Below are 25,803 nucleotides of genomic sequence, written 5' to 3' on the forward strand. Positions count from 1 at the left end.
TCCTGTCACTCTCTCCCTGGCATCATGCTCTTCCTGTCAACCTCTTCCTGTCACCCTCTTCTTGGCATCACATTCTTCCTGTCACTCTCTCCCTGGCATCATGGTCTTCCTATCGTTACACTCTTCCTGTCACCCTCACCTTGGTGTCACCTTCTCTCTGGCGTCACCCTCTTCCTTTCACCCTCTCCCTGGCGTCACACTCTTCCTGTCACCCTCTCCCTGGCATCACTCTCTTCCTGTCTGTCACCCTCTCCCTGGCATCACCCTCTTCCTGTCACCCCCTCCCTGGCATCACGCTCTTCCTGCCACCCTCTCCCTGGTGTCACGCTCTTCCTGTCACCCTCTCCCGGGCGTCACACTTCCTGTCAACCTCTCCCTAGTGTCACCCTCTTCCTGTCACCCTTTTCTTAGCATCACGCTCTTCCTGCCACCCTCTCCCTGGTGTCACGCTCTTCCTGTCACCCTCTCCCGGGCGTCACACTTCCTGTCAACCTCTCCCTAGTGTCACCCTCTTCCTGTCACCCTCTCCCTGGCATCACACTCTTCCTGTCACCCTCTCCCTGGCGTCATGCTCTTCCTGTCACCCTCTCCCTGGCATCACGCTCTTCCTGTCACCCTCTCCCTGGCATCACGCTCTTCCTGTCTGTCACCCTCTCCCTGGCATTACACTTCCTGTCACCCTCTCCCTAGTGTCACCCTCTTCCTGTCACCCTCTTCTTAGCATCACGCTCTTCCTGTCTGTCACCCTCTCCCTGGCATCACACTCTTCCTGTCACCCTCTCCCTGGCATCACGCTCTTCCTGTCTGTCACCCTCTCCCTGGCATTACACTTCCTGTCACCCTCTCCCTAGTGTCACCCTCTTCCTGTCACCCTTTTCTTTGCATCACGCTCTTCCTGTCTGTCACCCTCTTCCTGTCACCCTCTCCCTGGCATCACACTCTTCCTGTCACCCTCTCCCTGGCGTCATGCTCTTCCTGTCACCCTCTCCCTGGCATCACACTCTTCCTGTCACCCTCTCCCTGGCATCACGCTCTTCCTGTCTGTCACCCTCTCCCTGGCATCACACTTCCTGTCACCCTCTCCCTAGTGTCACCCTCTTCCTGTCACCCTCTTCTTAGCATCACGCTCTTCCTGTCTGTCACCCTCTCCCTGGCATCACACTCTTCCTGTCACCCTCTCCCTGGCGTCACGCTCTTCCTGTCACCCTCTCCCTGGCATCACTCTTCCTGTCACCCTCTCCCTGGCGTCACCCACAGCTGTCACGCTCTCTCTGGCGTCACCCTCTCCCTGTCACCCACTGCTGGCAATTTTGTTGTCCAAGACTTCCATTAACTTAATAGCACCACACCCACGGTGCTATTAAGTTAATGGAAGCCCTGGACAACAAAATTACATTCATGTCCTCCTCCCACTCCCTCCCCAGTCCCAAACACTATTTATTTATTTCTCTGACGTCCTAGTGGATGCTGGGAACTCCGTAAGGACCATGGGGAATAGCGGCTCCGCAGGAGACTGGGCACAAAAGTAAAGCTTTAGGACTACCTGGTGTGCACTGGCTCCTCCCCCTATGACCCTCCTCCAAGCCTCAGTTAGATTTTTGTGCCCGGCTGAGAAGGGTGCATTCTAGGAGGCTCTCCTGAGCTTCTTAGTAAAAGTTTAGTTTTAGGTTTATTTTCAGTGAGACCTGCTGGCAACAGGCTCACTGCATCGAGGGACTAAGGGGAGAAGAAGCGAACTCACCTGCGTGCAGAGTGGATTGGGCTTCTTAGGCTACTGGACACCATTAGCTCCAGAGGGACCGAACACAGGCCCAGCCTCGGAGCTCGGTCCCAGAGCCGCGCCGCCGGCCCCCTTACAGAGCCAGAAGCAAGAAGAGGTCCGGAAAAATCGGCGGCAGAAGACATCCTGTCTTCACCAAGGTAGCGCACAGCACTGCAGCTGTGCGCCATTGCTCCTCAGCACACTTCACACTTCGGTCACTGAGGGTGCAGGGCGCTAGGGGGGGGCGCCCTGAGCAGCAATAAAAACACCTTGGCTGGCGAAAATACATCACATATAGCCCCCAGGGCTATATGGATGAATTTTAACCCCTGCCAGATTCCACAGAAAAACGGGAGAAAAGGCCGCCGAGAAGGGGGCGGAGCCTATCTCCTCAGCACACTGGCGCCATTTTCTCTCACAGCTCCGTTGGAGGGAAGCTCCCTGGTTCTCCCCTGCAGTTACTACACTACAGAAAGGGGTTAAAAAAGAGAGGGGGGCACTAATTAGGCGCAGTATAACAATACAGCAGCTATAAGGGGAAAAACACTTATATAAGGTTATCCCTGTATATATATATAGCGCTCTGGTGTGTGCTGGCATACTCTCCCTCTGTCTCCCCAAAGGGCTAGTGGGGTCCTGTCCTCTATCAGAGCATTCCCTGTGTGTGTGCTGTGTGTCGGTACGTTGTGTCGACATGTATGAGGAGGAAAATGAGGTGGAGGCGGAGCAATTGCCTGTAACAGAGATGTCACCCCCTAGGGAGTCGACACCTGAGTGGATGAGCTTATGGAAGGAATTATGTGACAGTGTCAGCTCTTTACAAAAGATTGATGACATGAGACAGCCGGCGTCTCAGCCTGTGCCTGTCCAGGTGTCTCAAAAGCCATCTGGGGCTCTAAAACGCCCGTTACCGCAGATGGCAGATACAGACGCCGACACGGATACTGACTCCAGTGTCGACGATTAAGAGACGAATGTGACTTCCAGTAGGGCCACACGTTACATGATTGAGGCTATGGAAAATGTTTTTACACATTTCTGATAATACCAGTACCACTAAAAAGGGTATTAGGTTGGGTGAGAAAAGACTGCCTGTAGTTTTTCCTGCATCTGAGGAATTAAATGAAGTGTGTGATGATGCGTGGGTTTCCCCCGATAAAAACTGTTAATTCCTAAAAAGTTATTAGCATCATACCCCTTCCCGCCAGAGGATAGGGCACGTTGGGAAACAACCCTTAGGGTGAATAAAGCGCTCACACGCTTGTCTAAACAGGTGGCACTACCGTCCCCGGATACGGCCGCCCTTAAGGAACCTGCTGACAGAAAGCAGTAAAATATCCTAAAATGTATATACACTCACACGGGTGTGATACTGCGACCAGCAATCGCCTCAGCCTGGATGTGCAGTGCTGGGGTGGCTTGGTCGGATTCCCTGACTGACAATATTGATACCCTAGATAGGGACAGTATATTACTAACTATAGAGCATTTAAAAGATGCATTTCTATATATGCGTGATGCACAGAGGGATATTTGCCGACTGGCATCAAGAGTAAGTGCGCTGTCCATTTCTGCCAGAAGAGGGTTATGGACAAGACAGTGGTCAGGTGATGATGATTCCAAAAGGCATATGGAAGTATCGCCTTATAAAAGGGAGGAGTTATTTGGGGTAGGTCTAACAGACCTGGTGGCCACTGGAAAATCCACATTTTTACCCCAGGTAACTTCTCAACCTAAGAAGACGCCGTATTATCAGGCGCAGTCCTTTCGGCCCCATAAGGGCAAGCGGGCAAAAGGCGCCTCATTTCTGCCCCGTGGCAGAGGGAGAGGAAAAAGGCTGCAGCAAACAGCCAATTCCCAGGAACAAAAGCCCTCTCCCGCCTCCGCAAAATCCTCAGCATGACGCTGGGGCTTTACAAGCGGTCTCAGGCACGGTGGGGGCCCGTCTCAAGAAATTCGAGACGTCTCCCCCTCGCCGTTTCATAAAGTCTGCTTTACCGACGTCTCCCTCAGACAGGGAGACAGTATTGCAAGCCATTCACAGGCTGTATTCCCAGCAGGTGATAATCAAGGTACCCCTCCTGCAACAGGGAAAGGGGTACTATTCCACACTATTTGTGGTACCGAAGCCGGGCGGCTCGGTGAGACCATTTTTAAATCTAAAATCCTTGAACACTTACATACAAAGGTTCAAATTCAAGATGGAGTCACTCAGAGCAGTGATTGCAAACCTGGAAGAAGGGGACTATATGGTCTCTCTGGACATCAAAGATGCTTACCTACATGTCCCAATTTACCCTTCTCCAAGGGTACCTCAGGTTTGTGGTACAGAACTGTCACTATCAGTTTCAGACGCTGCCGATTGGATTGTCCACGGCACCCCGGGTCTTTACCAAGGTAATGGCTGAAATGATGATACTCCTTCGAAAGAAGGGAGTTTTAGTTATCCCTTACTTGGACGATCTCCTGATAAGGGCAAGATCCAGGGAACAGTTGGAAGTCGGGGTAGCACTATCTCAGATAGTGCTGCGGCAGCACGGTTGGATTCTCAATACTCCAAAATCGCAGCTGATCCCGACGACACGCCGTCTATTCCTAGGGATGATCCTGGACACAGTCCGGAAAAAGGTGTTTTCTCCCGGAGGAGAAAGCCAGGGAGTTATCCGAACTAGTCAGAAACCTCCTAAAACCAGGCCAAGTGTCAGTGCATCAGTGCACAAGGGTCCTGGGAAAAATGGTGGCTTCCTACGAAGCAATTCCATTCGGCAGATTCCACGCAAGAACTTTCCAGTGGGACCTGCTGGACAAATGGTCCGGATCGCATCTTCAGATGCTTCAGCGGATAACCCTGTCACCAAAGACAAGGGTGTCTCTCCTGTGGTGGTTGCAGAGTGCTCATCTTCTAGAGGGCCGCAGATTCGGCATTCAGGACTGGGTCCTGGTGACCACGGATGCCAGCCTGAGAGGCTGGGGAGCAGTCACACAAGGAAAAAATTTCCAGGGCTTGTGGTCAAGCCTGGAGACATCACTTCACATAAATATTTTGGAGCTAAGGGCCATTTTCAATGCCCTAAGCCAAGCAAGACCTCTGCTTCAAGGTCAGCCGGTGCTGATCCAGTCGGACAATATCACGGCAGTCGCCCACGTAAACAGATAGGGCGGCACAAGAAGCAGGAGGGCAATGGCAGAAGCTGCAAGGATTTTTCGCTGGGCGGAAAATCATGTGATAGCACTGTCAGCAGTGTTCATTCCGGGAGTGGACAACTGGGTAGCAGACTTCCTCAGCAGGCACGACCTCCACCCGGGAGAGTGGGGACTTCACCCAGAAGTCTTCCACATGATTGTAAACCATTGGGAAAAACCAAAGGTGGACATGATGGCGTCCCGCCTAAACAAAAAATTGGACAGGTATTGCGCCAGGTCAAGGGACCCTCAGGCAATAGCTGTGGACGCTCTGGTAACACCGTGGGTGTACCAGTCAGTGTATGTGTTCCCTCCTCTTCCTCTCATACCAAAAGTACTGAGAATTATAAGACGGAGGGGAGTAAGAACTATACTCGTGGCTCCGGATTGGCCAAGAAGGACTTGGTACCCGGAACTTCAAGAGATGCTCACGGAGGACCCGTGGCCTCTACCTCTAAGAAGGGACCTGCTCCAGCAAGGACCCTGTCTATTCCAAGACTTACTGCGGCTGCGTTTGACGGCAGGGCGGTTGAACGCCGGATCCTGAAGGAAAAAGGCATTCCGGATGAAGTCATCCCTACCCTGGTCAAGCCAGGAAGGATGTAACCGCAAAGCATTATCACCGCATTTGGCGAAAAATATGTTGCGTGGTGCGAGGCCAGTAAGGCCCCGATGGAGGAATTTCAACTAGGTCGATTCCTGCATTTCCTGTAAACAGGAGTGTCTATGGGCCTAAAATTGGGGTCCATTAAGGTTCAAATTTCGGCCCTGTCAATTTTCTTCCAGAAAGAACTAGCTTCACTACCTGAAGTTCAGACGTCTGTAAAAGGGGTACTGCATATACAGCCTCCTTTTGTGCCTCCAGTGGCACTTTGGGATCTCAATGTAGTTTTGGGGTTCCTAAAGTCACATTGGTTTGAACCACTTGAATCTGTGGAGTTAAAATATCTCACATGGAAAGTGGTCATGTTGTTGGCCCTGGCCTCGGCCAGGCACGTGTCAGAATTGGCGGGCTTTATCCTGTAAAAGTCCTTATCTGATCTTCATTCAGACAGGGCGGAATTGAGGACTCGTCCTCATTTTCTCCCTAAGGTGGTTTCAGTGTTTCATCTGAACCAACCTATTGTGGTACCTACGGCTACTAGTGACTTGGAGGACTCCAAGTTGTTGGACGTAGTCAGGGCCTTGAAAATATATGTTTCCAGGACGGCTGGAGTCAGGAAATCTGACTCGCTGTTATCCTGTATGCACCCAACAAGCTGGGTGCTCCTGCTTCTAAGCAGACTATTGCTCGTTGGATTTGTAGTACAATTCAGCTTGCACATTCTGTAGCAGGCCTGCCACAGCCAAAATCTGTAAAAGCCAATTCCACAAGGAAGGTGGGCTCATCTTGGGCGGCTGCCCGAGGGGTCTCGGCGTTACAACTTTGCCGAGCAGCTACTTGGTCAGGGGAAATCACGTTTGCTAAATTCTACAAATTTGATACCCTGGCTGAGGAGGACCTGGAGTTCTCTCATTCGGTGCTGCAGAGTCATCCGCACTCTCCCGCCCGTTTGGGAGCTTTGGTATAATCCCCATGGTCCTTACGGAGTTCCCAGCATCCACTAGGACGTCAGAGAAAATAAGAATTTACTTACCGATAATTCTATTTCTCGTAGTCCGTAGTGGATGCTGGGCGCCCATCCCAAGTGCGGATTGTCTGCAATACTTGTACATAGTTATTGTTACAAAAATCGGGTTATTATTGTTGTGAGCCATCTTTTCAGAGGCTCCTCTGTTATCATGCTGTTAACTGGGTTCAGGTCACAGGTTGTACGGTGTGATTGGTGTGGCTGGTATGAGTCTTACCCGGGATTCAAAATCCTTCCTTATTGTGTACGCTCGTCCGGGCACAGTATCCTAACTGAGGCTTGGAGGAGGGTCATAGGGGGAGGAGCCAGTGCACACCAGGTAGTCCTAAAGCTTTACTTTTGTGCCCAGTCTCCTGCGGAGCCGCTATTCCCCATGGTCCTTACGGAGTTCCCAGCATCCACTACGGACTACGAGAAATAGAATTATCGGTAAGTAAATTCTCATTTTTTTCTATAATAATTTACAATATATTAGCCGCCTGTTCATCACAAGTTTGATGAGCAGACAGGCTGCGGGCATTGGCGGAACTGGACTGAGATGCAAATTAGGGGTGGAGGGCCGGGGCAGTTGATGGTGGCGGGGGTAGCGGGTATCGGCTCAGGGGCAGTAGCGGGCATTGGCTCGGCGGCAGTAGGGGTCATCAGCGGGATTCGGCGGACATTATGGCTGCAGGGTTCGCCAGCCATTGACCTCATCGCACGCCACTGGGAGGTACTGGACCTTCCTCACTACAGTCCTGACCTGGCACTGAGTGATTTCCATCTCTTAGGATCACTGAAGAAGCATCTGTCCTGGCTTCAGGCGCTTGACAGTGATTTCCTCTATGCCAGAGTTTAATACATTTACACAATGAGAGGTCTTGTTGCCTTATTTATTGAACCACCCCCTTTCTCTAACGTCCTAAGTGGATGCTGGGGACTCCGTAAGGACCATGGGGAATAGCGGCTCCGCAGGAGACTGGGCACATCTAAAGAAAGCTTTAGGACTAACTGGTGTGCACTGGCTCCTCCCCCTATGACCCTCCTCCAAGCCTCAGTTAGATTTCTGTGCCCGACGAGAAGGGTGCACACTAGGGGCTCTCCTGAGCTTCTTAGTGAAAGTTTTAGTTTAGGTTTGTTATTTTCAGTGAGACCTGCTGGCAACAGGCTCACTGCATCGAGGGACTAAGGGGAGAAGAAGCGAACTCACCTGCGTGCAGAGTGGATTGGGCTTCTTGGCTACTGGACATTAGATCCAGAGGGACGATCACAGGTTCAGCCTGGATGGGTCCCGGAGCCGCGCCGCCGGCCCCCTTACAGAGCCAGAAGAGCGAAGAGGTCCGGAGAAAGCGGCGGCAGAAGACGTTCCTGTCTTCAAATAAGGTAGCGCACAGCACTGCAGCTGTGCGCCATTGCTCTCAGCACACTTCACACTCCGGTCACTGAGGGTGCAGGGCGCTGGGGGGGGCGCCCTGAGACGCAATAAAACATGACAGAAATACCTTACATGGCAAAAAATGCATCACATATAGCTCCTGGGCTATATGGATGCATTTAACCCCTGCCAGAATATACAAAAAACCGGGAGATAAGGCCGCCGAAAAGGGGGCGGAGCCTATCTCCTCAGCACACTGGCGCCATTTTCCCTCACAGCTCAGTTGGAGGGAAGCTCCCTGGCTCTTCCCTGCACTACAGAAAGGGTTAAAAAAAGAGAGGGGGGCACTACTTAGGCGCAGTATTAAAACATACAGCAGCTATAAGGGGAAAAACACTTATATAAGGTTATCCCTGTATATATATAGCGCTCTGGTGTGTGCTGGCATACTCTCCCTCTGTCTCCCCAAAGGGCTAGTGGGGTCCTGTCCTCTATCAGAGCATTCCCTGTGTGTGTGCTGTGTGTCGGTACGTTTGTGTCGACATGTATGAGGAGAAAAATTATGTGGAGACGGAGCAGAGTGTCTGTAACAGTGATGTCACCCCCTAGGGGGTCGACACCTGAGTGGATGTACTGTTGAAAATTACGTGACAGTGTCAGCTCTATATAAAAAAACAGTGGTTGACATGAGACAGCCGGCTACTCAGCTTGTGCCTGTCCAGACGTCTCATAGGCCGTCAGGGGCTCTAAAGCGGCCGTTACCTCAGATGGCAGATACAGACGCCGACACGGATACTGACTCCTGTGTCGACGGTGAAGAGACAACCGTGATTTCCAGTAGGGCCACACGTTACATGATTGAGACAATGGCAAATGTTTTTATACATTTCTGATAATACGAGTACCACCAAAAAGGGGTATTATGTTCGGTGAGGGAAAAACTACCTGTAGTTTTCCTGAATCTGAGAAATAAAATGAGGTGTGTGATGATGCGTGGGTTTCCCCCCGATAACAATTGATAATTTCTTAAAAAGTATTGGCTGCATACCCTTTCCCGCCAGAGGTTAGGGTGCGTTGGGAAACACCCCCTAGGGGGGATAAGGCGCTCACACGCTTGTAAGAACAAGGGCTCTACCCTCTCATGAGATGGCCGCCCTTAAGGATCCTGCTGATAGAAAGCAGGAGGGTATCCAAAAAGGTATTTACACACATACTGGTGTTATACTGCGACCAGCTATCGCCTCAGCCTGGAGGTGCAGTGCTGGGTGGGCATGGTCGGATTCCCTGACTGGAAATATTAGGATAGTATATTATTGCCTATAGAGCATTTAAAAGATGCATTTCTATATATGCATGATGCACAGCGGAATAATTGCCGACTGGCATCAAGTATAAGTGCGTTGTCCAATTCTACCAGTAAAATGGTCAGGTGATGCGGATTCCAAACGGCATTTGGAAGTATTGCCTTTGAAAGGGGACATTTGGGGTCGGTCTTTTAGACCTGGTGGCCACGGCAACAGCTGGGAAATCCACGTTTGTACCCCAGGTCGCCTCTCAAAATAAGACGCCGTATTATCAGGCGCAGTCCTTTGTTGGCAAGCGGACAAAAGGTTCCTCTTTTCTGCTCGTGACAGAGGGAGAGGAAAAAGGCTGCAGAGATCAGCCAGTTCCCAGGAACAGAAACCCTTTCCCGCCTCTGCCAAGCCCTCAGTATGACGCTAGGGCTTTACAAGCTCAGGCACGGTGGGGGCCCGTTCTCAATGAATTTCAGTGCGCAGTGGGCTCACTCGCAAGTAGACCCCTGGATCCTTCAGGTAATATCTCAGGGGTACATATTGGAATTCGAGACGTCTCCCCCTCGCCGTTTCCAAAAGTCGGCTTTACCGACGTCTCCCTCTGACAGGGAGGCAGTTTTGGAAGCCATTCACAAGCTGTATTCCCAGCAGGTGATAATCAAGGTACCCCTCCTGCAACAGGGAACGGGGTATTATTCCACAATATTGTGGTACCGAAGCCAGACGGCTCGGTGAGACCGATTCTAAATCTAAAATCTAAAATCTTTGAACACTTACATACAGAGGTTCAAATTCAAGATTGAGTCACTCAGAGCAGTGATTGCGAACCTGGAAGAAGGGGACTACATGATGTCTCGGGACATCAAGGATGCTTACCTTCATGTCAAAATTTACCCTTCTCACCAAGGGTACCTCAGGTTATGGTACAGAACTGTCACTATCAGTTCAGACGCTGCCGTAGGGATGGTCCACGGCACCCCGGGTCTTTACCAAGGTAATGGCCGAAATGATATCCCTTCGAAGGAAGGGAATTTTAGTTATCCCTTACCCTGATAAGGGTAAGATCCAGGGAACAGTTGGAGGTCGGTGTAGCACTATCTCAGGTAGTGTTGCGGCAGCACGATTGGATTCTCAATATTCCAAAATCGCAGCTGGTTCCGACGACTTGTCTTCTGTTTCCTAGGGATGATCCTGGACACAGTCCAAAAAAAAAAAGGTGTTTCTCCCGGAAGAGAAAGCCAGGGAGTTATCCGAGCTAATCAGGAACCTCCTAAAACCGAACCAAGTCTCAGTGCATCAATGCACAAGGGTTCTGGGTAAAAATGGTGGCTTCCTACGAAGCAATCCCATTCGTTAGATTCCACGCAAGAACTTTCCAGTGGAACCTACTGGACAAATGGTCCGGGTCGCATTTTCAGATGCATCAGCGGATAACCCTGTCACCAAGGACAAGGGTATCCATCCTGTGGTGGTTGCAGAGTGCTCATCTTCTAGAGGGCCGCAGATTCGGCATTAAGGACGGGGTCCTGATGACCACGGATGCCAGCCTGCGAGGCTGGGGAGCAGTCACACAGGGAAGGAATATCCAGGGCTTAGGGTCAAGCCTGGATACATCACTTCACATAAATATCCTGAAGCTAAGGGCCATTTACAATGCTCTAAGCTTAGCGAGACCTCTGCTTCAAGGTCAGCCGGTGTTGATCCAGTCGGACAACATCATGGCAGTCACCCACGTAAACAGACAGGGTGGCACAAGAAGCAGGAGGGCAATGGCAGAAGCTGCAAGGATTCTTCGCTGGGCGGAAAATCATGTGATAGCACTGTCAACAGTATTAATTCCGGGAGTGGACAACTGGGAAGCAGACTTCCTCAGCACGACCTCCACCCGGGAGAGTGGGGACTTCACCCAGAAGTCGTCCACATGATTAAAAAACTCGACAGGTATTGCGCCAGGTCAAGAGACCCTCAGGCAATAGTTGTAGACGCTCTGGTAACACCGTGGGTGTACCAGTCAGTGTATGTGTTCCCTCCTCTGCCTCTCATACTCAAGGTACTGAGATTGATAAGATGGAGAGGAGAAAGCACTATATTCGTGGCTCCGGATTGGCCAAGAAGGACTTGGTAACCGGAACTTCAAGAGAGGCTCACGGAGGATCCGTGGCCTCTACCTCTAAGAAGGGACCTGCTCCAGCAAGGACCCTGTCTGTTCCAAGACTTACCGCGGCTGCGTTTGACGGCATGGCGGTTGAACACCGGATCCTGAAAAAAAAAAAAAAAGGCATTCCGGATGAAGTTATCCCTATCCTGATCAAAAGCCAGGAAGGATGTAACCGCAAAAACATTATCACCGCAATTGGCGAAAATATGTTGCGTAGTGCGAGGCCAGTAAGGCCCGACGGAGGAAATTCAACTGGGTCGATTCCTACATTCCTGCAAACAGGAGTGTCTATGGGCCTGAAATTGGGGTCCATTAAGGTTCAGATTTCGGCCCTGTCAATTTTCTTCCAAAAAAGAACTAGCTTCAGTCCCTGAAGTTTAGACGTTTGTAAAAGGGGTACTGCATATACAGCCTCCTGTTGTGCCTCCAGTGGCAATTTGGGATCTCAATGTAGTTTGGGTTCCAAAAGTCACATTGGTTTGAACCACTTAAATCTGTGGAGTTAAAATATCTCACATGGAAAGTGGTCATGCTGTTGGCCCTGGCCTGGGCCAGGCGCGTGTCAGAATTGGCGGCTTTATCCTGTAAAAGCCCTTATCTGATTTTCCATTCGGACAGGGCGGAATTGAGGACTCGTCCTCAGTTTCTCCCTAAGGTGGTTCCAGCGTTTTCACCTGAACCAACCTATTGTGGTGCCTGCGGCTACTAGGGACTTGGAGGAATCCAAGTTGCTGGATGTTGTCAGGGCCCTGAAAATATGTTTCCAGGACGTCTGGAGTCAGGAAATCTGACTCGCTGTTTATCCTGTATGCACCCAACATGCTGGGTGCTCCTGCTTCTAAGCAGACTATTGCTCGTTGGATTTGTAGTACAATTCAGCTTGCACATTCTGTGGCAGGCCTGCCACAGCTAAAATCTGTAAAAGCCCGTTCCACAAGGAAAGTGGGCTCATCTTGGGCGGCTGCCCGAGGGGTCTCGGCTTTACAACTTTGCCGAGCAGCTACTTGGTCAGGGGCAAACATGTTTGCTAAATTCTACAAATTTGATACCCTGGCTGAGGAGGACCTGGAGTTCTCTCATTCAGTGCTGCAGAGTCATCCGCACTCTCCCGCCCGTTTGGGAGCTTTGGTATAATCCCCATGGTCCTTACGGAGTCCCCAGCATCCACTTAGGACGTTAGAGAAAATAAGAATTTACTTACCGATAATTCTATTTCTCATAGTCCGTAGTGGATGCTGGGCGCCCATCCCAAGTGCGGATTGTCTGCAATACTTGTACATAGTTATTGTTACAAAAATCGGGTTATTATTGTTGGGAGCCATCTTTTCAGAGGCTCCTCTGTTATCATACTGTTAACTGGGTTCAGATCACAAGTTATACGGTGTGATTGGTGTGGCTGGTATGAGTCTTACCCGGGATTCAAAATCCTTCCTTATTGTGTACGCTCGTCCGGGCACAGTATCCTAACTGAGGCTCGGAGGAGGGTCATAGGGGGAGGAGCCAGTGCACACCAGTTAGTCCTAAAGCTTTCTTTAGATGTGCCCAGTCTCCTGCGGAGCCGCTATTCCCCATGGTCCTTACGGAGTCCCCAGCATCCACTACGGACTATGAGAAATAGAATTATCAGTAAGTAAATTCTTATTTTTTAAATCTATTAATCATTAATGAGGAACAATAGTAATAATAATAGTTTTAGGAAATGATTTATAAATGATAGACTTTGTCATACAGTTGAGGATAATTTACTTGTGTAAACTAAAGGTGTGTACGCTTTTTGCACTTTAATTATTTCACTCTCTAGGATAGGGTGTCGCTATTTCTATTGCTTATCTTGTAAAGGATTAGACAGCCATATAGAATTAAATGGATGTTATTGAACACTGTGGTAACAAACAGAGAAAGAAACAAAAGTTTTTGCTTAAATAGACAAATTAGAAATTTGTATTTTAATTTCTTCTTAGGTTTTAAAAACTGTTTTAAAGTGTCAACATTCTGTAGCAAGAGGAGTATTGCTGGTACTTGTTGTTCAGAAGTGCTGCTGACTTTTAGTTAGATCTATCATGTCAGATCTTTCCTGCTACAGAGACAGCTGAGCATCTCTGAAAATGATTAGCAGGGGTTCTGGTTATAGCCACAGCTGTCATCCTGATAAAAACAGAGAATGTAAATGATAAAGAGGAAGAGAGATACTAAAATGTATAATTTTTTTTATTGAAACCTCCTTAACCTCTCTCATTCATGTTTGAACTGTCTTGAATGAGATGCATAAAATATGCAGGAATAGGGATGCAGTTGGTATGCCGGCGGTCAGGAGACAGGTGGTCAGAATACCGATGCCGGAATCCCGACCACTGACAATGCCGCAAGGCGGAATGTCGGCTAACGGGCTATACCCACTCGTCACCCATAGAGTGGGAATAGAACCTGTGGCGAGTGCAGCGAGCCACCGAGCGCGCTGCGTGGCGAGCACAGCGAATTTGCAAGGGGCTCCGTTGCAGTATCTCTCCCCCCGCCAGCATTCTGGTGGCCCGGATCCTGACCGCCGACATATCCGCTTCAACCCCAGAAATATTATCAGTAGTACAACAAGGTATACCATTTTGAAAACTAGAGAACCAGAAGCATCAAATGAGGGGTCACCCAAGACTGGAATTTGGAGACATTTAACTTCAGATCTTCTGAAAAGAATTGTACCCCATTTCTACAGGTAGAATTAGTGATGGATGTGTCTGTAGTACAAATATACAACAACCCCTTTCTATCGTAATTTAAAATAGACATTGCATTATATTGTCTAGTCCAGTGGTTCCCAAACTGTGCGCCGTGGCACCCTGGGGTGCCTTGAGGCATTTGCAGGGGTGCCTTGGATTGGTGGTTCAGAACCAATTAAAATTATTTATGTTCAACTCAATAGGCAAAACCTGTATAAACACAATTTACTTAATTACATTTTTTTTTTTTTTTTATAAATTACCCAGTAAGAAAACGTTTGCCTAGGGGTGCCATGAAAAAAATTCTAATACTCTAGGGCGCCGTGATTCAAAAAAGTTTGGCAACCACTGGTCTAGTCAGTAATCACAAGACAATTACTACTAATTTCGGTATCCAATTACCATCAAAAACTCAACGGGTGCGATTTTCCCTGATGTTTCGCAGATATTTTTTCTCTGACGTCCTAGTGGATGCTGGGACTCCGTCAGGACCATGGGGAATAGCGGCTCCGCAGGAGACAGGGCACAAAATTTAAAAGTTTGACCACTAGGTGGTGTGTACTGGCTCCTCCCCCTATGACCCTCCTCCAAGCCTCAGTTAGGTTTTTGTGCCCGTCCGAGCAGGGTGCAATCTAGGTGGCTCTCCTAAAGAGCTGCTTAGAAAAAGTTTGTTAGGTTTTTTATTTTCAGTGAGTCCTGCTGGCAACAGGCTCACTGCAACGAGGGACTTAGGGGAGAAGAAGTGAACTCACCTGCGTCCAGGATGGATTTGCTTCTTAGGCTACTGGACACTAGCTCCAGAGTGACGATCACAGGTACAGCCTGGATGGGTCACCGGAGCTGCGCCGCCGACCCCCTTGCAGATGCCGAATAGAGAAGAGGTCCAGAAACCGGCGGCAGAAGACGTCTCAGTCTTCATGAGGTAGCGCACACTTCACACCAGCGGTCACTGAGGGTGCAGGGCGCTGGGGGGGGCGCCCTGGGCAGCAATGTAATATACCTATTCTGGCTAAAATATATCACATATAGCCCCTGGGGCTATATGGATGTATTTAACCCCTGCCAGGTTCCAAAAAAAACGGGAGAAGAAGCCCGCCGAAAAGGGGGCGGGGCCTATTCTCCTCAGCACACAGCGCCATTTTCCTGCCCAGCTCCGCTGCGAGGAAGGCTCCCAGGACTCTCCCCTGCACTGCACTACAGAAACAGGGTAAAAACAGAGAGGGGGGGCACTTATTGGCGATATTTATAATATTTGAGCTGCTATAAAGGGAACACACTTATTAAGGTTGTTCCTATATATATTTATAGCGCTTGGGTGTGTGCTGGCAAACTCTCCCTCTGTCTCCCCAAAGGGCTAGTGGGGTCCTGTCTTCTATCAGAGCATTCCCTGTGTGTCTGCTGTGTGTCGGTACGTGTGTGTCGACATGTATGAGGACGATGTTGGCGTGGAGGCGGAGCAATTGCCTGTAATGGCGATGTCACCCCCTAGGGAGTCGACACCAGAATGGATGGCTTTGTTTATGGAATTACGGGATATTGTCAGCACGCTACAAAAGTCGGTTGACGACATGAGACAGCCGGCAAACCAGTTAGTACCTGTCCAGGCGTCTCAGACACCGTCAGGGGCTGTAAAACGCCCTTTACCTCAGTCGGTCGACACAGACCCAGACACTGACACTGAATCCAGTGTCGACGGTGAAGAAACAAACGTATTTTCCAGTAGGGCCACACGTTATATGATCACGGCAATGAAGGAGGCTTTGCATATCTCTGATACTGCAAGTACCACAAAAAGGGGTATTATGTGGGGTCTAAAAAAACTACCTGTAGTTTTTCCTGAATCAGAGGAATTGAATGACGTGTGTGATGAAGCGTGAGTTACCCCTGATAAAAAAACTGCTAATTTCAAAGAAGTTATTGGCATTATACCCTTTCCCGCCAGAGGTTAGGGCGCGCTGGGAAACACCCCCTAGGGTGGACAAGGCGCTCACACGTTTATCCAAACAAGTGGCGTTACCGTCTCCTGATACGGCCGCCCTCAAGGATCCAGCTGATAGGAGGCTGGAAAATACTCTAAAAAGTATATACACACATACTGGTGTTATACTGCGACCAGCAATCGCCTCAGCCTGGATGTGCAGTGCTGGGGTGGCTTGGTCGGATTCCCTGACTGAAAATATTGATACCCTGGATAGGGACAGTATTTTATTGACTATAGAGCAATTAAAGGATGCGTTCCTTTATATGCGAGATGCACAGAGAGATATCTGCACTCTGGCATCAAGAGTAAGTGCGATGTCCATATCTGCCAGAAGAAGTCTATGGACACGACAGTGGTCAGGCGATGCGGATTCCAAACGGCATATGGAAGTATTGCCGTATAAAGGAGAGGAATTATTTGGGGTCGGTCTATCGGATTTGGTAGCCACGGCAACAGCCGGGAAGTCCACCTTTTTACCTCAAGTCCCCTCCCAACAGAAAAAGCCGCAGTCTTTTCAGCCGCAGTCCTTTCGTTCCTATAAGAACAAGCGAGCAAAAGGACATTCATATTTGCCCCGAGGCAAAGGAAAGGGTAAGAGACTGCACCAAGCAGCCCCTTCCCAGGAGCAGAAGTCCTCCCCGGCTTCTGCAAAGGCCTCAGCATGACGCTGGGACCTTACAAGCGGACTCAGGGGCGGTGGGGGGTCGCCTCAAGAATTTCAGCGCACAGTGGGCTCACTCGCAGGTGGACCCCTGGATCCTGCAGGTAGTATCTCAGGGTTACAGGTTGGAATTCGAGAAGTCTCCCCCTCACCGGTTCCTAAAGTCTGCTTTGCCAACGTCTCCCTCCGACAGGGCGACGGTATTGGAAGCCATTCACAAGCTGTATTCTCAGCAGGTGATAGTCAAGGTACCCCTTCTACAACAGGGAAAGGGGTATTACTCCACGCTATTTGTGGTACCGAAGCCGGACGGCTCGGTAAGACCTATTCTAAATCTGAAATCTCTGAACCTGTACATACAAAAATTCAAGTTCAAGATGGAGTCACTCAGAGCAGTGATAGCGAATCTGGAAGAGGGGGATTTTATGGTGTCCTTGGACATCAAGGATGCTTACCTTCATGTCCCAATTTGCCCTTCACACCAAGGGTACCTCAGGTTCGTGGTACAAAACTGTCATTATCAGTTTCAGACGCTGCCGTTTGGATTGTCCACGGCACCCAAGGTAATGGCCGAAATGATGATTCTTCTTCGAAGAGAAGGCGTATTAATTATCCCTTACTTGGACGATCTCCTGATAAGGGCAAGATCCAGAGAACAGCTGGAGGTCGGAGTAGCACTAACTCAAGTAGTGCTCCAACAGCACGGGTGGATTCTGAATTTTCCAAAATCCCAACTGATCCCGACGACACGTCTGCTGTTCCTAGGGATGATTCTGGACACTGTTCAGAAAAAGGTATTTCTTCCGGAGGAGAAAGCCAGGGAGTTATCCGAACTAGTCAGGAACCTCCTAAAACCAGGGACAGTGTCTGTGCATCAATGCACAAGAGTCCTGGGCAAAATGGTGGCTTCTTACGAAGCGATTCCATTCGGCAGATTCCATGCACGAATTTTTCAGTGGGATCTGCTAGACAAATGGTCCGGATCGCATCTGCAGATGCATCAGCGGATAAAATTGTCGACAAGGACAAGGGTCTCTCTGCTATGGTGGTTGCAGAGTACTCATCTGTTAGAGGGCCGCAGATTCGGCATACAGAACTGGGTCCTAGTGACCACGGATGCCAGCCTGAGAGGCTGGGGAGCGGTCACACGAGGAAGAAACTTCCAGGGCGTGTGGTCAAGCCTGGAAACGTCTCTTCACATAAATATACTGGAGCTAAGAGCAATCTACAATGCTCTAAGCCTGGCAAAACCTCTGCTTCAGGGTCAGCCGGTGTTGATCCAGTCGGACAACATCACGGCAGTCGCCCACGTAAACAGACAGGGCGGCACAAGAAGCAGGAGGGCAATGGCAGAAGCTGCAAGGATTCTTCGCTGGGCGGAAAATCATGTGATAGCACTGTCAGCAGTGTTCATTCCGGGAGTGGACAACTGGGAAGCAGACTTCCTCAGCAGACACGATCTTCACCCGGGAGAGTGGGGACTTCATCCAGAAGTCTTCCACATGATTGTGGTCCATTGGGAAAGACCAATGGTGGACATGATGGCGTCCCGCCTCAACAAAAAACTGGACAGGTATTGCGCCAGGTCAAGAGACCCTCAGGCAATAGCTGTGGACGCTCTGGTAACACCATGGGTGTACCAGTCAGTGTATGTGTTCCCTCCTCTGCCTCTCATACCCAAGGTACTGAGAATTATACGGCAAAGGGGAGTAAGAACGATACTCGTGGCTCCGGACTGGCCAAGAAGGACTTGGTACCCGGAACTTCAGGAGATGCTCACGGAAGATCCGTGGCCTCTACCTCTAAGAAGGGACCTGCTTCAGCAGGGACCGTGTCTATTCCAAGACTTACCGCGGCTGCGTTTGACGGCATGGCGGTTGAACGCCGGATCCTAAGGGAAAAGGGCATTCCGGAAGAGGTCATCCCTACCCTGGTCAAAGCCAGGAAGGAGGTGACTGCACAACATTATCACCGCATTTGAAGAAAATATGTTGCATGGTGTGAGGCCAGGAAGGCCCCGACAGAGGAATTTCAACTGGGTCGATTCCTACATTTCCTGCAAACAGGATTATCTATGGGCCTCAAATTAGGGTCCATTAAGGTTCAAATTTCGGCCCTGTCGATATTCTTCCAGAAAGAATTGGCTTCAGTTCCTGAAGTTCAGACTTTTGTAAAAGGAGTACTACATATACAGCCCCCGGTTGTGCCCCCAGTGGCACCGTGGGATCTCAATGTAGTTTTGGATTTTCTCAAATCCCATTGGTTTGAGCCACTCAAATCGGTAGATTTGAAATATCTTACATGGAAAGTAACCATGCTACTGGCTCTGGCTTCAGCCAGGAGAGTGTCAGAATTGGCAGCTTTATCATATAAAAGCCCATATCTGATTTTCCATTCGGACAGGGCAGAATTGAGGACGCGTCCTCATTTTCTGCCTAAGGTGGTATCAGCGTTTCACCTGAACCAGCCTATTGTGGTGCCTGCGGCTACTAGCGATTTGGAGGATTCCAAGTTGCTGGACGTTGTCAGAGCATTGAAAATATATATTTCAAGGACGGCTGGAGTCAGAAAATCTGACTCGCTGTTTATACTATATGCACCCAACAAGCTGGGTGCTCCTGCTTCTAAGCAGACGATTGCTCGTTGGATTTGTAGCACAATTCAACTGGCACATTCTGTGGCAGGCTTGCCACAGCCTAAATCTGTCAAGGCCCACTCCACAAGGAAGGTGGGCTCATCTTGGGCGGCTGCCCGAGGGGTCTCGGCATTACAACTCTGCCGAGCAGCTACGTGGTCAGGGGAGAACACGTTTGTAAAATTCTACAAATTTGATACCCTGGCTAAGGAGGACCTGGAGTTCTCTCATTCGGTGCTGCAGAGTCATCCGCACTCTCCCGCCCGTTTGGGAGCTTTGGTATAATCCCCATGGTCCTGACGGAGTCCCAGCATCCACTAGGACGTCAGAGAAAATAAGATTTTACTTACCGATAAATCTATTTCTCGTAGTCCGTAGTGGATGCTGGGCGCCCATCCCAAGTGCGGATTGTCTGCAATACTTGTACATAGTTATTGTTACAAAAAAATCGGGTTGTTTATTGTTGTGAGCCATCTTTTCAGAGGCTCCTACGTTATCATACTGTTAACTGGGTTCAGATCACAAGTTGTACGGTGTGATTGGTGTGGCTGGTTTGAGTCTTACCCGGGATTCAAAATCCTTCCTTATTGTGTACGCTCGTCCGGGCACAGTATCCTAACTGAGGCTTGGAGGAGGGTCATAGGGGGAGGAGCCAGTACACACCACCTAGTGGTCAAACTTTTAAATTTTGTGCCCTGTCTCCTGCGGAGCCGCTATTCCCCATGGTCCTGACGGAGTCCCAGCATCCACTACGGACTACGAGAAATAGATTTATCGGTAAGTAAAATCTTATTTTTTTGTGCAATCTTAATATGACACCCGAAAAAAATCCATTCTCTCACAAAAACAGACAAGTTCAGTAAAACCTGGGTGTTTCCCTGTTTGTGACCTCAAAAAGCAAGCTTTTTGGGGACAATAGGATAGCCCCCAGCAATACAATTACCTGTGGTAAATTACCGCGGGTAATTGGATACCGGCCTAAGTTGTCATATCATCCGTAACAGGGGAATCCCTTTTCTTTGATGGTACCCTTGCATCCACTAAACATGGGGTTGTGTGAGTTCCCTCCCACTTATCCCCTGGCTATTCATATTTTGTCTGTAGTTTATTGGCTGAGCACTGTGTGCTTTGTGCCATTTGGCAACTCTTCCCCCTGGTGCCTCCATCAACAAGCAATACTCACTGTTTTGCCACTGCAGGAATGATGCATATTATTTCAACAGCTTTGAACCCCATGAGTGCTAAGGAAAAGGGGGGCTCCTCCTTAGCACTTTAGAGGTATATATCGATAATGAGTTCTTATAATCCTTAGCACTGAATTGGGTCAACAGTGCTGTCTGCGAATACATTTATTCTATTATTAAGAATCTTATCTTAGTAACCTTATCTTACCCCTTGAATTTAACTTCTTTGCACCCATCTGGGAATAACTAGAGAGGCCTGTGTTCAAAGGTCCAGATTAAGGTTTGTGGGGTCGTTTGACAATATAATTATCAAAGTGATAGGTTTGTGCCAGCTACCAGAAGGGCAGAAGGAAAGAAAAATAACTGTCTGTACTGTATACAGGTGTGTTGGTATGGTGCCACCACTGCCATTGCACACAGGAGAGAGGAGAGAAAGATGGGTATGAGAGATAGCAAGATGGGGAAGTGGGAGAGAGATGGGGAAAAAATAGAAAGCAATAGAGAGATTGGGAAACGAGAGATGGGGATGAGAGAGAAAGAGAGAGGACGAGAGGTGAGGATAAGTGTGAGAGAGAAATGAGGACGAGAGAGGGACATGAGAGTGAGAGAGATAGATGAGGTCGAGAGAGAGAAGAAGAGAGAAAAAAATGAGGATGAGAGAGAGAAAGAAGAATAAAAAAAACATTCATTGACAACTACTAATGCAGAATAATTTCAATAAAGGAGTTTAACAGCACTGTAAAGGGGCACAGCTCTGGATGTCCAATCAGGGCAGGGGAATGTCGGGACTCTCCCATGGTGCTGGGGACATATATAATGGCATGTGTATGGTGGGGCAGGACACCCGCATTATACCCAGTAGTTGTCACTTTTTATAGTTTAATTGTATTTTCTTTTAAATGGTTTAGGCTTGCATTTGTTGAAATGTCAAATTCTCATATTGTATTCATCAGTGTCTTCATTTGTCAGTCTATATATGTGTGCACACAATAGACATGTGACATCCATTAATTTCTGATGGTATTCCATGATGACATGTATTTATATCTATGAATTATTAGTCAAAACACATCAATGTATGATAATCAGGTTCTGCTACTAGAATGTTCCTTCCATTACGGTAAATGCTGCATAACTGATTGCATATGGCTGGAGAAACCTTACTCTATTTCATATTTACAGGTAAAATAATGCGGAGGGTACTCCGGCAGATTGCTCGCAATGAGAAGGATTTGGGAGACATATCTACTCTTGGAGACCCAAGTATAGTTGAAGTCTTGTTCAGCCAACGATGTGAAGCAGCAGCTTGAAGAGTTTTCAGTATCGGCCTACATAGGACAATCATACCATTACTGTTTTTCATGGGTTTTATCCTAATCTTAGTGTATATAGTTGAAAATCCATTGATGTAGAGAGCTGTCCCCATTAGGACCCGTCTACATAAGGAATTGTCCATGATGTCCCTATAATTTTTCTAAATTGAACAACTTAAGCATTTTATTTCTTTATGAAATCATTAGTTTAAAAAAAAAATTTTTTTATACAACTAATTTTCTAAGTAACAAAGCAGACAGCAATGAAGATTGAATGTAGGATTTTAGTGGTTAAAGTCCTACAACAACACATGTAATATACGGAAATTTGTTAAAAATTGTAGAGTAAATGAACGTGACTGTAATAATATGTGAGAAAAATGGTGAAAAAGCTATTTATGTTGTACAATTAAGAGTGTCTCCCTGGGATGTGTACCTGCCAACATTCCCAATTAGACAATTGGGTCACAGTATGCCTATGTCAAACCACATCAGATCCCCCCAAACAACACCCATTCTGGGAGACCAGCCCCTTTCTGGCAGGCCACACCAATCGCAGCTGCCAAAACCAGGACTGTAACGAAAAAATGTGAACTTTTGGCACGCGGGACTTTTTGTGTGTAAATGTGCTTTGTCTGCCAAAAGCGGGCTGCTAGAGAGGAGAGGGACACTGGGACAGATATAATACATGTATGATTAGCATAAGCCAGCAAAATCAGGATGTTACTGAAATCAGACCAGTTATATGGATTATTTGATTTTTGCCATTAGAAGACATTTTTGGTCATATGTTGCTAATAGCACAATTGTCTTGTCTCACATAGCACCCATTAAGACATTTGCTTTCACTTGTGTAACTTGGACTAGACTGATAAAAACAAATCTGTCTTCCTATTGATTTGATAACCGCAGTTTGCAAACATATTTAAAAGATGTTTTTTTCCTTCACCACTCTCCTTATTCTTATAATGATTAGAAATATCTGGGGAAATTGTTACCAATTGTATTTTTATTACACGTTTTTGTTTTTAGTTGCAGTCCTCTGTTATTTTTTTGTCCGTATAGCTTTATGGCTTTTGTTTTGTTGTGCTACTGTATGTAAATGTTTATCAGTTGTCTAAATGAAATGTATTTACAGATGTGACTTTTATGAAAGAGAGGTGGGAAGATGGTTAGGCTCTCAGTGAGTGGATATAATCAGAAAGGCAGACGCTCCTCTTAATGTGCGGATAATTACCCACAATAAAAAGCACTCGATATCTGCTGTACGGATTCTTTAGACCAAAGAGCAAAGCCCAACTTAAGTCCTGTGGGGTCCTGAACAGCCTTTATCGTGACCCCCAATATTCAGCATAGTTCCATAAACTCTGTTGGATGATAAAGTTATAACAGAAATGTGACATTTTATGGAAATGCTTGGACATCACTGCAATAAAGAAATAATATTGCTTTAGTTCATCAACTACCTGCAACATGGATGTGGGCTAATTGCAATGCAACTGCACTATGCCTATGTGCTTGGGTTTAGATGGCTGACCACAGGGAACAGCAATGTGATAAAGGACCTCCAAAATGTCACTTTACTGCTTATTAGCTACAAGGTGGTTTAGTTCAGTATGTAAACTGACAGGGAGGATATTACTGATTTTGAACCCATCTGTTTTCTGAAAAACAATTTACTTGAATAGTTCTATCTACCTTCATACAGGGCATGAACTTCTGTGAAGAACACAAAATATTTATCGTTGCACAAATTTAAATCATTGTTACATGTATTTAAATCCTCTATGTTATTCTATTTTATGTTGCATATGTTTTAAATGACTGGGTAAACTACCTGATCGGTAAGAATTACCTTTCTATTCTCTATTAGTGCAGAGATTACAAATTTTTATGATTTTATTGTAATATGTAATATTGTGCTCACAATAAGCTTTTCAGTGAATAAATACTGTACAAGCTAAATGTGCTGCCTTATTCAATTCATATTTCCATTAAAACTGTATGCAGGGCCACTTACTGGGCGCATCACAGGAGGATTTACTTTTGGCCCTCTTCATGTACTGTAAAGCTGATCATACAATGGCCAATCAAGCCACTCAGCCCAATCTTAGGGTGAGGAGTTCTGCTGTAGTTGGCCGTACATGTACATAGACCAAGGAGTAAATTTACCAACAATTCAAAACTGACAGGCATCAATTTTTAAGCCTCTATCCCACTGCAAATCCAATAAGAATCGTCCGTTGATCAGCAGCGAATATGAAGTATACCTGTACTGTGACGCTGTGCTGCAGAGTGCTTGAAACACTACGGACTGTGCAGGCTTTACTGTGTAAAAAGTATACACAAACATCCCCCATCCTTTTAATTCCAAAATCACAACCAGTCGCAGGCCTACTTCTTTATATATATATATATATATTTTTTTTTTTTTTTCATTCTTTTTTACATGATAGGTAGCCAACAGTGGCCAAGTTCTCATTAACTCATCAGCTCTCAGTTAAGCAGTTGGCTGCTAAAATAAGGCTGCTCTCTTTCTGAGTTAGTATTGATATATGCTGTCAGCCTTTTGCAGGGATGCATTAGCTTCTGCCATTCTGCAATAGAAGTTGCTTGTACTTCAGCAACTTCTTCCATGTTTCCTGAGTAGCAGGAGCTAGACGGAAAAGAGTAATCCCACTTCTAACACCATGGGCAGATGTATTAACCTGGAGAAGGCATAAGGAAGTGATAAACCAGTGATAAGTGCAAGGTGATAAACACACCAGCCAATCAGTTCCAATATGCAAATTGACACGATCTGACTGACCGGTGCGTTTATCACCTTGCACTTATCACTAGTTTATCACTTCCTTATGCCGTCTTCAGGCTTAATACATCTGCCCCCATGTTTGGTACTATCAAACTAGTAACCACCCTGAAAGCATCTTAACTCAAGTTATTCTGTTTATTTATTGGTAGGTACACGGTCACCAAATAACACTGGCGATCCCTACATCTAGCTAATAATCATTCTTTGCCTTGTCCGCATAAGTTATGGCAAATTGCTGACTGTAACCTGATTCTCACTTGTCATAGCCATAGGGTAAGCTCTCTTCCAATATGTAATAGCCACTTCTTTTAAAGTGCATTTTTCTTGTGTATTTTTTTACTGTAATTAGCCATACTGCTTAATAGAAAATTATTTACCGGGAGTAAGGTGAATCAAAGACACCATATATTAGGTTAGGTGTTACTTTTATTATCACTATTGACACTGGGTACAAATCTACCAAATCCATACCCTTCCACATCTCACACTATAGAACAGCAAATATCACTTGTGTTCAAACACATTGAAAATCCTTTATATGTGCTACTACTTATTCTGACATTAACAGGAAAAAATGGCCACACAATCAGGCATAGCCATACCAGTCTCCGCTTTAATCACACCTTGAGGAATGAAGTTGGTAAGAGCTAGGATTGAGCTTCCTTCCCTGCTCTGCAGACACATGGGCTGATTCAAATACATACAAACTGCTGCCTATACCATCAGGCCACTACTGTAGCTTATTTTCAAACTGCTCCCTAAGTGTTTGTTTTTCTTGATCCAGGTGTCTTCCTTGATTCAGAACTGTCCATTGTTTCCACATACCATCTATCCTGCTGCATACAAGTACGAAATACAGTATGGCTAGGATATGCAACATTCAGTCTTACACAAGGCGATGCAAAACCTTTAATCCATGCAATGACTATTGCAATTCCCATCTCACTGTTCTTCCCCTAACCAGACTTTCTCCCCTACAATCTATTCTGTAAGATTGTTTCTCTAACGTCCTAGTGGATACTGGGGAATAGTATATTACCATGGGGTATAGGTCGGGTCCACTGGAGCCTGGCACTTTTTAAGAAATCAATAGTGTGTGCTGGCTCCTCCCCTCTATGCCCCT

The 25,803-nt window shown here is 47.3% G+C and overlaps 1 protein-coding gene across 1 annotated transcript in view; it reads left to right on the forward strand.

Moving 5' to 3' along the window:
• LOC134928127 (acetyl-coenzyme A synthetase, cytoplasmic-like) overlaps window positions 1–23,833 on the forward strand; it is a 159,566-nt gene extending 135,733 nt beyond the window's left edge. The window contains exon 18 of the mRNA XM_063923485.1: window positions 21,738–23,833. Within this exon, the coding sequence (XP_063779555.1) occupies window positions 21,738–21,865 (128 nt within the window). The 3' untranslated portion in view covers window positions 21,866–23,833. The remainder of the gene's footprint in view (window positions 1–21,737) is intronic.
• The last annotated feature ends 1,970 nt before the right edge of the window (window positions 23,834–25,803 follow it).

This window comes from Pseudophryne corroboree, chromosome 5 (genome assembly GCF_028390025.1).
Source record: "Pseudophryne corroboree isolate aPseCor3 chromosome 5, aPseCor3.hap2, whole genome shotgun sequence".
Taxonomy (NCBI): Eukaryota; Metazoa; Chordata; class Amphibia; order Anura; family Myobatrachidae; genus Pseudophryne; species Pseudophryne corroboree.